The following is a 12,411-nucleotide window of genomic DNA, read 5'->3' as shown; positions in this document are numbered from 1 at the left end:
GCTCAGTAATGTTAAGCAAGTCTTTCTAAGTGCTCTTCATAATATGAATTTAATATCTTCTAGACTAAAGGGCAGGCCTAGATCCTTCTTTAAAGAAACTAAGTGAAACATGTCTGGTTAATTTGACAGTAACTCACAGGGCTATTAATTGAGAGTCACTAAGTGGGGGTATTTACATGAGTTAACTCCAGAGTTAACATTTAATATTTAGGACACTTGCCCATCTCTGACTTTTGGACACACAGCTGTCTTCACTGGGACCCTTTACAAAGAGACCAAGTGAGATTTGTCGAGGAGGGCTTGTTTTTGCCAGTTCTCTGAGCCCCATTATCAATTCCTACCACTTGGAAAGGACCCAAGTGAGCCCTCTGTGACAGGAGATGACTTTTCAGGGAATTTTGGTTTTCTTAGCAATTCCAAAATTTGTAGGTTTTAATTTGCTGTTCCTATGAAACCACTTTCCTTCAGCCTTTCTTTTCTTTTCTTTTTTTTAATAGCTTGACATGGCAACTACAAGGGTCCACCCTGCAATCCCTGCCATGTGGATTAAGGATCAGGTGTGTTTCCTTTTGAAGCTTATGCTACGGCAGTGTAAGACCCAGTACGAGTTGGGGAAGCTTCTACAGTTGTTTGTTGGAGTAGAGCATCTCTTTTCTGATGGTAAGACAATCCTTACGGTTATTGTTAAGAAGTTAGCTTCTTTAATCTTTAAAATATTTTAGAAGGAGTTAGGAAATTAAAATGCATATAACACAATATTTATAGTCTGTAACTGGGTATGAAGAAGTTACAGGTAACTTCACATTGAGGTTAAAATATTCAAAACAGGGCTGGGCACGGTGGTTCACGCCTGTAATCCCAGCACTTTGGGAGGCCAAGGCAAGAGGATTGCCTGAGCCCACAGGTTCAAAACTAGCCTGGGCAACACAGTGAAACCTCGTCTCTTCAGTAAATCAAAAAAATTTAGCTGGGTGTGGTGGTGCATGCTTGTGGTTCCATCTACTTGGAAGGCTGAAGCGGAAGGATTGCTTGAGCCCAGCAGGTAGAGACTTGAGTGTGCTGTGGCCTTGAGCTCCAGCCTGGGTGACAGAGTGAGACTCTGACTCAAAAATAATAATAATAATAATATATATTCAAAACACAGTATAGTAGCACAAAACGAATAATACAACTAACCTCATTCTAAGCAGTTGTCAAATAGCCACACTTCTGCTGACTAGCTTCTACATTCATTATCATTCTTCTCGCTGGCAAGTAACCTTAACATGTCATCCCTGCTCAGGGTCACAAAATTTGTTTGAGGAATGCATAATTCACTTTGAAGGTTTCAGACAAATTGTTTTTTGCAGCTCCCTCAAGACATTGGCAGTCTCTAAGCTTGTTGCTGATTGAATCAAATCAATGATGTCTTACTCTCTCTTTTATTTTTATTTTTTTTGGAGTTGGAGTCTTGCTCTGTTGCCCAGACTGGAGTGCCGTGGCCGCTCCCAGCCACCGCAGCCTTGACCTGCTGGGCTCCAGCGATCCTTCCGCCTCAGCCTTCCAAGTAACCGGAATTACAGGCATGTGCTACCACGCCCGGCTGATTTTTTGATTTATTGTAGAGATGAGGTCTCGCTGCCCAGGCGGGTCTCGAACCCGCAGGCTCAGGCAATCCATTCACCTCAGCCTCTCAAAGGCGCGGGATTACAGGCTGAGCCACTGAACCCGGCTAATGTCTTACTCTCTTTTCCACTTGTTTGATGATTTCAAGTTTTTGTTAAATGATAATGTTGTTCCTTTACACTAGATTCTGACATTTTCAGCGCTAAGGTTATTTTCTCACACTTAAATTCACACATGTTCAACTGGAGAGTTCACATTTGCACAGAACACTGATAGAATGCTAGGCTCAGTGCCACATGTTGTAGGCTGTGGTCTGATGACTAAAAGGAAAGAGGGATGTTTCCAAAACACAGTGAATACAGGATGGTATTGTCAGTTATTGTGTACACCAAATGATAAGTCCTTTTGATATATAGGCATTTTCTTTAATCTGTAGTCATTTTAACTTTTTCAGAAATGAATTTCCTGTTATTTTCTATAGATAATTTATCTTTAACTAATTGCAAGGATTGACTACACTGCTAACCATTACTGTAATACTTTTATTCTATAATTAAATTATCTCTATTTTATAGAATATATGTGCTGTGTGTATATATACATGTATTATATGCTTAGGGAACAGGAATATGTTTTTTAAAAACCCATGTTTTATATGATACCAGCAAAACTCAGCATGCCATATTGGTGGTTATGTGCAGGGTGTCTCACTATCCCCAGACTACCTGAATCAGATCACTGCCTAGTCAGTCACATTGGAAATAGCCGCCTATGGAATGTTTCTCATGTCCCTTCCTTATGGTAGGACATATATAGATTCCATGGTCATTTGGGAGTGGGAGCAAACCCAGCCACATATATTGTTGGCAGATAATTTTTAATGTGACTAAGGATAATAATTTCCCAGGGATATCAGGAAGAGCTCAGCTCGGTATCCCTGGTTTAAGTAGATAGATGTAAAGAGGTGCAATTGATGCTTCATAATGTGGCCATACAAAATGCCACATTAGAGCCTAGGCTATTGGCCAGCTGCAGTTTAAACTGTCCTACAAGTTCTGTGTCTTTATCTACATGATGTCAACATTGATTGAACAAATGACCAACCAATCAAATAAATCTAATCAAGGTATGAGATAAATCCAGAAAGAGATGGAGCTAGCCTGAGTGAATAGCTAAAATCTTCCCAAGGTTGCTGCATTATTACTACATAGAAGGTCACCGGTGGCCAGGCACAGAGCCTCATGCCTGTAATCCCTGCACTTTGGGAGGCTGAGGTAGGAGTATTGCTTGAGGCCAGGCATGCAAGACTAGCCTAGGCAAGATAGCAAGACCTTATCTCAAAAAAAAAATTTTTTTTTAACTGCATTAGGAATGTAGTCCCAGCTACTTGAGAGGCTGGGGTGGAAGGATCACCTGAGCCCAGGAAGTTGAGACTTCAGTGAGCTGTGATCATGCCACTGCACTCCAGCCTGGGTGACAGAGTAAGATCCCAACTCAAAAAAAAAAAAAAGCTACCAATTTCTACCCTATATATAAAGCCAGATGTGTAGATTGAATTCATGTGCTAATTTGTAACAGTGCTTAGTATAGGACAGGCAGGTTCAACTAGACTTTACCAGTAATGATTTTGCAGAGCCAATTTTTGGTATCTTTGGTATATATGAGCGTTACCTTATGGCTTCTTCTGTTAGTCAACCAAAGTAGAAAAATTGGTTTTTGTTTTCCTTTAACCACATTACTATATATTAAACATATGTATTTCTCCCAATATTTGAAATGTCATGTATACCATGGTGACACTATTGATTAAACGTTTATATCTTCTTCTCTTTTGGCACAGGTCCAGATGTGAAGAAGCTGTGTGCCCTTAGCCAAATTTTGAAGGATACATCCATTGCCATTAATCATATAATTATTACCAACTACAGCATTGAGAATTTTCAGCATGAATGTAGATCTATTTTGGAAAGACTGCAGATAGATGGACATTTTGCTTTGGCCAGGAGGGTAGCAGAATTAGCTGAGTTACCTGTGGACAACTTAGTTATTGAAGAGGTATCATTAGTCTTTAAAGTTATTTAAAATCTTAGCTTTTTATACCAGCATTAAACAGAATCAAATGAGGTGTGTAATTTATTGAAGACAAAGCTTTTTTATTTTTTTTTTAAGAGGTCTGTCTAGAGTACATTGGCTCAATCCTAGTTCACTATAACTTCAGACTCCTGAGTTCAAGTGATCCTCCTGCCTCAGCCTCTCAAGTAGCTAGGACTACAAGCACACGCTACCATGCCTGGCTAATTTTTAATTTTTTTTATAGTGATGGGGTCTCACTATGTTGTCCAGGCTGTTCTCAAACTCTTGGCCTCAAGTGATCCTCCCACTTTGGCTTCTCAAAGTGCCAAGATTACAGGCATGAGCCACCATGCCTGGCCAAGGCATTTTTAACTTTTAACACACACGTTACTTTCAGAAATGGATGTGCCTAGGCCATTTTTGAAGAATATGAGCTTTATTTTTATTTTGTTTAGAGCCAGGGTCTTGCTTTATTGCTCAGGCAGAAGTGCAGTGACACAGTCATAGCTTACTGCAATCTTGAACTCCTGGGCTCAAGTGATCCTTTAACCTAAGGCTACCCAGTAGCTGAGATTACGGGGATGCACCACCATGCCTGGCTAATTTTTTTTTTTTTTGTAGAGATGGGGTCTAACTACTGGGCTCAAGCTATCCCCCCACCTTGGCTTCCCAAAATACTGGGAGTGCCAAGATTACAGGCATGAGCCACCACTATGTTACCCAGGCTGGTCTTGAACTCCTGGGCTCAAGCTATCTCCCCACCTTGGCCTCCCAAAATACTGGAATTACAGGCATGAGCCACTGTGCCCCGCAGATGTGTGGTTTATTAATTAATTAATTTATTTGAATCAGAGTCTTACTCTGTCACCCATGCTGGAGGGCAGTGCCATGCTCATGGCCACAGTAGCCTCGACCTGCTGGGCTCAGGCGATCCATCTGCCTCAGCCTTCTAAGTAGCTGAAACTACAGGCATGTGCCACCATGCCTGGCTAATTTTTCTTGATTTATTGTAGAGATGAGATCTCGCCCTAGTTGCCTGGCTGGTCTCTAACCTGTGGGCTCAGGCAATTCTCTCACCTCGGTCTCTCAAAGTGCTGAGATTATAGGCGTGAGCCACTGCGCCCAGCCTGTGTACTTTAAATGTAAGGTCAGCCTGCAGGATATGCTACAGATATTTTCCTTTGAATAGAATTAAATATAAAGTGGCTTCTTTTTGAACTTCATTGAATGAGATAAATTGAGAATTGTTTTTCATACCTTAACTTTCCACACAAAGTATCCAAGATCATCTGTGGCCAAGTCTCACATACTCTGATTTGATTTGGTTTTAACACATGTATACTCAGGGAACATTAGCATCGATGATACTTGTTTTTCCAGAAAAGGCTAAAATGTGCTTTGTTAAATTTCACAGATAACACAGGAAATGCAGACCCTAAAACACACTGAACAGTGGTCCCTGAAACAGACAAGAATTGACTTCTGGAAAAAATGCCATGAGAGTTTTAAGAAAAATTCCATTTCAAGCAAAGCAGCTTCTGCCTTTTTTTCAACTCAGGCCCTTGTGGCATGCGAGCACCCAACTAGATGGAGCAGCATTGAGGAGCGTCATCTGCTGCTCACCCTGGCAGGGCACTGGCTTGCCCAGGATGACATGGTGCCTTTGGACAAGCTGGAGGAGCTAGAGAAGGAGATCTGGCTCTGCCGCATCACCCAGCACACCCTTGGAGGAAACCAGGAGGAAATAGAGCCCAGGTTTTCCCGACAGATCTCTACTAGTGGTGAACTTTCCTTTGATAGTTTAGCCAGTGAGTTTTCCTTCTCCAAGTTGGCTGCTCTGAACACATCAAAATACTTAGAAATTAATGACTTTCCATCCAAAGAAACATGTGAGAATAGACTGGATTGGAAGGAGCAGGAGTCACTAAACTTTTTGATTGGGCTTCTGTTGGACGATGGTTGTGTGCATGAAGCAAGTAGAGCGTGCCGATATTTTCATTTCTATAACCGAGATGTTGCCTTAGTGTTGCACTGCAGAGCACTGGCCTCAGGGGAAGCTAGTGTGGATGACCTGCATCCAGAGATCCGTGCTGTCCTACAAAGTGCTGAGTTGCTTGAGGAAGAAGAGCCCAGCATTCCTCTAAGGAAAGTCCAAAGCAGTAAGTCCTAAATGCCCTGAATCCTAAATGATGCTTGTTGGCACAAGAAAGAAGGTTCCCTTGTGGCAAAGCAGTTACACTAAACTAAGGAGATATTTTTTTTCCTAGGTAATTTGTAAACTAGGTAATTAACTAATCAATGAAATAGCAATACTTGTCTTTTAACTAGCTGTGTTTCACAGTTAGAGGGAATCTATTTCACTTGTATCTAGTTTACTGAAATTTATTCTATACATCTATAAGTTTAATCATTTCCAGTTGTACAAGAATAGTAGATAGAAATGCAGTTGATTTTTATGTTAACTCTATATTCCATGACTTCGTTAAACTGGCTTATTCTAGGAGTTTTCTTATAGATTCCCTGAAATTTTCTGCATAGACAATAATATCATCTGCAAATAGAGACAGTTTTATTTCTTCTTTTCCAGTCTGTGTGCCTTTGTTTTTCCTTGTTCTTGATTTATTGTATTGGCTAGGCCTTTCAATGCTATATGAAATGGTGCCTTTTCACTAATCTTAGAGGGAAAACATTCAGTCTTTCATCATTAAATATTATATTAGCTGTAGGTTTTTTGAGGATATGCTTTATTATGTTGAGTAAATACCCTTCTATTCCTAGTTTACTGAAAGGTTTTTGTTTTTGTTTTATTTTGAGTTTCACTCTGTCACCCAGGCTGAAGTGCAGTAGCATGCTCAAGGCCACCGCAGCCTTGACCTGCTGGGCCCAGGTGATCCTTCCCCCTCAGCCTTCCAAATAGCTGGAACTACAGCCACGCACCACCATACCCGGCTAATTTTTTGATTTATTATAGAGACAAGGTCTTGCCAAGTTGCCCAGGGTGGTCTCAAACCCCTGAATATAGGCAATTCTCTCACCTTGGCCTCCCAAAGTGTTGAGATTACAGGCTTGAGCCACTGTGCCTGGCTGCTGAGGGTTTTTATCATGAATCAATTTGAAGTGTCATGTATTTTTCTGCATCTGTTTTTTTTCTTTTTTAGACTATTAATATAGTGGATTACATTAATTTATTTTTGAATATCAAACCAACCTTGCATTCCTCACTTAGGTAAATTCCACTTAGTCCTTGTGTGTTATTCTTTTTGATTTATTGCTGGAAACAACTTGCTGTTTTGTCGGGGAATTTTGCATTTGTGTTCTTGAGGAATATTAATTTGCAATTTTCTTTCTTGTACTGTTTTGTCTGATTTTTGTATCAAGATAATGCTAGTTTTATGAGTTGGAAAGTATTCTCTCCTCTTTTAATTTCTGAAAAATACTGTGTAGAGTTAGTGTTATTTATTCCTTAAATCCTTAGTAGAATTTACCAGTAAAACCATCAGAACCTGCAAGTTTCTTTTTTGGAAAATTTTAAACTATAAATTCAATTTTTTTCATAATTACAGGACTATTCAGGTTATCTTTTTCATCTTAGGTGAGTTTTGGTAGTTTGAGATTTTCAAAGGAAACCTTTTTTTTCCTGCCTTTTGGGTTATTTGAACATTTTCTAGTCTTCCATTTTAATTTATTGTGACTTTGACTTTATATTGTTGCATAACTTATGTGGTTTCTTTAGAGATTATGATATACATTCTTAACTTTTCAGTCTACTTAGAATCACATTTTATTACCTCAGCTGGAATGTAGGCATCTTATCACCATGTAGATCACTTTACTGTTCTCCCTTCACATCCTGGTTGTCTTAATATCTAATACATTGAAACCCCCATCAAACAATGTTATAATTTTTGCTTTTAACTGAAAAATGTATTTTAAAAAACTCACGAGAAGAATATTCTATTTACAAAGGTATTTACAATTTTTATTATTGCCCTTCCTTTATTCCTCATGTCTCACGTTTCTTTCTTTTTTTTCCTTCTGTCTGAAGGACTTGCTTTAAGAATCCTTTTAGAACTGTCTGCTAGCAACAGATTCTCTTAATGTTGTTATGTTATTTAAATAAGTTTTTCATTATCTGAGAATATCTCTATTTCACCTTCGTTCCTAAAGAATGTTTTTGCTGGATATAGAAAATTATTTTCTTTTAGCACTTGAAAATGCTGCACCGCTTCCTTTTGGCCTCCAATAAAATCTGCAATCATGTGAATCATTGTTCATCTATAGACAGTGCATATTTCTCTGGTTGCTTTCAAGATTTTTTTTTTTTTGTCCTTAGTCTTTAGCAGTTTGATTATAATGTGGCTAGATATGTATTTCTTTGGGTTTATTCTATTTGGGTTTCACTGAGTTTCTTGAGTATATAGGTATATATGTTTCAGCAAGCTTGGGCAGTTTTCAGCCATAATTTTTTCAAATATTTTTTTGATCCCGTACTCTTTCTCTACTCCTTCTGGAACTTCAGTGACATGAATTTACAACTTTTGTTATTATCTCACAAGTCACATAGATTTTGTTCAATTTTTTAAATCTTTTTTTCCTCTCTGTTGTTCTTTTTTTTTTTTTTTCTGTTGTTCTAATTGGGTAATTTCTATTGGTCTCTCTGCAGTTTCACTCTTTCCTCTGTCATTTCCATCCTGCTATTTAATTTTCTTTATTTCTATGATTTTAAAATTTCAGTTACATCATGCATTACTTAACAATGGGGATACATTCTGAGAATTGCATAGCTAGGTGAGTTTGTCATTGTGCAAACATCCACAGAATGTACTTATATAAGCTAGATGGTATACCCTACTATACATCTGTGTTGTATGGTGTAGCCTATTGCTCCCAGACTACAAACCTGCACAGTATGTTACTGTACTGGATACTGTACTGGATAACATAATGGATAGTATTAGTGTATTTAAATATGCCTAAACATAGAGATGGGACAGTAAAAAATACAGTATAAAGGATAAAAATGGTAACACCTCTATAGGGCACTTACCATGAATGGAGCTTGTATGACTAGAAGTTGTTCTGGATGGGTCAGTGAGTGATTTGAGAGAAATGTGAAAGCCTAGGACATTACTATAGATGTTATAAACACTGTACACTTAGGCTACACTAAATTTATTTTAAAAATTAAATGACTGCAATATGCCATAATGGCTATGATGTCACTAGGTGTATGAATTTTCCAGCTCTGTTATAATCTTATGGAACCACCATTGTCTGTGCAGTCCATTGTTGACAAAAATGTTATTATGGAGCCCATGACTATATTTTTCAGTTCTAAAATTTTAATTTTGTTCTTTATATCTTCTATTTCTTTGCTGGAACCCTGTTTTCTCTTTGTCTCAAGAGCATATACAATTGCTTGTTGGACTATTCACGTAATAACTGCTTTAATGTCTTTGCCAGATAATTTTAACATTTGTGTTATTTTAACACTAGCTAGCATCTCTTGATTGTCTTTTCTCATGTGAGTTGGGATTTTCCTGCTTTTTTGTATGATGAGTAGTTTCAGGTTGCATCCATACATATTTGAATAATATATTACTCAAATATATTGTTTGAATTTCTGGATCATGTTTAAATCCTATGAAGAATGTTGATAAATTTTAGCGAACAGTTGACCTAGTTAGGTTCAGGCTGAAGTTCCAAACCACTGCCTATAGCCTATGGTTTCCACAACAGTTCATTTTCCTTTTCAGTGCTGCTCAGGTCTATCCTCTGTGTGTGTACCACACACAGTCTGTGACCTGGGTAACAGTCTATGCGTAATTAGGGTCAGATCTATACATGTGCAGCCCTGCTATAGGTTCATCAAAATGGTATTGGGAACCGGGCATGGTGGCTCAAGCCTGTAATTCCAGCACTTTGGGAGGCTGAGGTGAGAGGATTGCCTGAGCCCACAGGTTCAAGAACGGCCTGGGCAACTTGGCGAGACCTCATCTCTACAATAATTAAAAAAAAAAAAAATTAGGCCATTGCTTTGTTAAACTCTGTTTCCATGAGCTATGGCCACCATGTTTCCTAGCTTTGGCCCCCTCCCCTACGTTGGGGAGGCGAATCTTCTTTTTCTCTCTCTCCTTTCTTTTTTTTTTTTTGAGTCGGAGTCTCACTCTGTTGCCCAGGCTGGAGTGCAGTGGCATGCTCACGGCCATCACAGCCTCAGCCTAGTGTTCAGGCTATCCTTCTGCCTCAGCCTTCCAAGTAAAAGTAGCTGGAACTACAAGTGTGTGCCACCATGCCTGGGTAATTTTTTGATTGATTGTAGAGACGAAGTCTTGCCAAGTTGCCCAGACTGGTCTCGAACCTCTGGGCTCAGGCAGTTCTCTCACCTCTGCCTCCCAAAGTGCTGGGATTACAGGCATGAGCCACCACGCCCGGTTTCTCGCTCAACTTTCTAAATAAACTTTGCTTGAAAACTTAAAAAAAAATTAGCTGGGAATGGTGGCGTGTGCCTGTAGTTCTGGCTACTTGGAAGGCTCAGGTGGAAGGATCACCTGAGCCTAGCAGGTCAATGCTGGGGTGGCCGTGAGCATGCCACTGCACTGCAGCCTGGGTGACAGACTCCCAACTAAAAAATACAAATGGTATTGGGTTATTTTCCTGAGCCTCTCCAGGTAGTTTCTGGCTCCTTGAGGCTTTTACTCTGTCATGCACCGTTCTGACTATGACATCCAGGGCCAAGTGACAAGAGGGAAATTCAGAAAAGCAACAGGGTTTACTTCACTCTCTTGAGACCAGAGCACGTATCCTATGTTCGGAAAGAAGTTTTGGCTTCTTGTCAGCTGCCACTGCGGCCTCTGCCACCAGGCCAAGGGGTTGCTTGGGAACCAGGACAAGGGAGAATAGGAATTAGGAGTCCCCCTTCCCACTCCTTAAGCTGTAGTAACTATGCTTCTCCTGGAATTCACACTCTTATTCTCTCTTACTCTCTCTCTGATTCAGTGTTTAGTTCTTGGTTTCAGGCAGCACTGCACTCAGCTGGAGGTCACTAGGGGGAAAATGGTAATTCTGGCCATCTTCAATTTGCCTGCTACTTTTTACTTTTCAGAGTCCTCATAGAGCTGCTACATGTATTGTGTCCATGTTTTATATTGAATTCAGTGGGACAGACAAGGTAGTGTGAGCTTATTCCATCTTACCTAGAACTGGAACACTCGTTAAAGGATTTTAAGCAGGGGAATAAATATGGTCTTAGCTGCATTTTATTTTTTTATCTTTAAAATGTTTTTTATTTATTTTATTAAAATGCTTATATTTTAAATTCAAAATTATTACATGCTTAGTGTACAAATCACATAATACAGAAGTACATAATGTAAAAAGTTAACACCACCCCCACCAAATTCCCTAGAATAACTATCTCTTACTTGGTATGCATTATTTTCTACATGCAAGTGTACACACACAGTATTTATGTTTTACAAAATTGAAATTACATCATATTTATCTACATTTTTTTCCTGTCAGTACATATAGATTGACCCCCTTCTTTCCAATTGCTGCAGAATATTCTACTGTATGGATGTAACATGATTTTCTTTAAGAATGCTTTGATATACAGCTAAATTTTTCTGTTTTGTTTTGCCATTACAAAGTGTTACATAGTCTTTTCTATTTTTATTCCTAAGAGAAACCCTTAATCAAAATTAAGATATTTTTCTTCTATTTCCAGCTAAGAGCTTTTTAAAAAAATCATGAATGCATTTTAATTTTACTAGACCTTTAAAGCATATTTGCATTTTTAAAATGAGCATATGGGAGACAATTGGGGGATGGGGCTGGCAGCAGGAGACAGATAACAGTCTCTCTGATACAGAGTGATGAAGGGTGGGTCTGAAATCATGACTGGAGAAATGTTCTGGAGATAGTCAGTTATACCTGGTGACTTACTCAATACGAGGGGAGATTGGGAGGGAATGTGTGTAGAGGAGAGTCTGCAGGCAGGCATCTTTGGTGCTGATCCTCTAGAGCAATCATAGGTGGCTTTGAGACTTTTGTAGCATATGAAGTATTTGAAGTATCCTGGGCTGAGAGTTCCTGGAAGATGGCAATGAAAAAAGTTTAAGTGGGGCCCCATCAGAAATGGTCCTAGGCCTAGGGGGAGTCATGGGAGTACAGTGCACGGAGCTGCGAGCAGAGAGGTAGACTCAGTGGAGCTGGAGAGAGGCCTTAACCTGCCAGCTTAGAACCCCCCCTCACTTTTTTTTTCTTTGAGTCAGAGTCTCACTCTGTCAGCCAGGCTGGAGTGCAGTGGCATGCTCACAGCCACCGCAGCCTTGACTAGCTGGGCTCAGGCGATCCTTCCACCTCAGCCTTCCAAGTAACTGGAACTGTAAACATGCGTCACCATGCCCGGCTAATTTTAAAACTTATTGTAAAGATGAGGTCTCACCAAGTTTCCCAGGCTGGTCTCGACCCCTGGACTCAGACAGTCCTCTCACTACCACCTTCCAAAGTGCTGGGATACAGGCATGAGCCACCACACCTGGCCAAACCCCCTTCCCTCTTATCTTTGCTTTCAGCTTCAAGTCTGGATAGTCAGTCATTTGTGATGGTACCTTCCAGTGATGAAGTGGTGACTAATCTGGAAGTTCTGGCAAGCAGATGCCTTCATGGGAAGAATTACTGCCGGCAGGTCCTCTGTCTGTATGAACTTGCCAAGGTATGTGCCATAGG

At 39.8% G+C, this 12,411-nt stretch overlaps 1 protein-coding gene across 3 annotated transcripts in view; it reads left to right on the top strand.

Annotated features, from left to right (window-relative positions):
• The window catches only part of SPG11 (SPG11, spatacsin vesicle trafficking associated), a 100,261-nt gene that overhangs the window by 75,192 nt on the left and 12,658 nt on the right, over positions 1-12,411 (top strand). For 2 of the 3 annotated variants that reach the window (XM_008069628.1, XM_008069630.1), the window contains exons 28-31: positions 498-660; positions 3,446-3,660; positions 5,093-5,837; positions 12,258-12,397. In XM_008069628.1, the coding sequence (XP_008067819.1) occupies positions 498-660; positions 3,446-3,660; positions 5,093-5,837; positions 12,258-12,397 (1,263 nt within the window). The remainder of the gene's footprint in view (positions 1-497; positions 661-3,445; positions 3,661-5,092; positions 5,838-12,257; positions 12,398-12,411) is intronic. The other variant, XM_008069629.1, reaches the window with a different exon arrangement.

Source organism: Carlito syrichta, unplaced genomic scaffold (assembly GCF_000164805.1).
Source record: "Carlito syrichta isolate Samal-C Ts95f unplaced genomic scaffold, Tarsius_syrichta-2.0.1 Scaffold312149, whole genome shotgun sequence".
Lineage (NCBI taxonomy): Eukaryota > Metazoa > Chordata > Mammalia > Primates > Tarsiidae > Carlito > Carlito syrichta.
The sequence above is the reverse complement of the archived record's forward strand: the minus strand, read 5'-3'. Positions and strand labels throughout refer to the sequence as shown.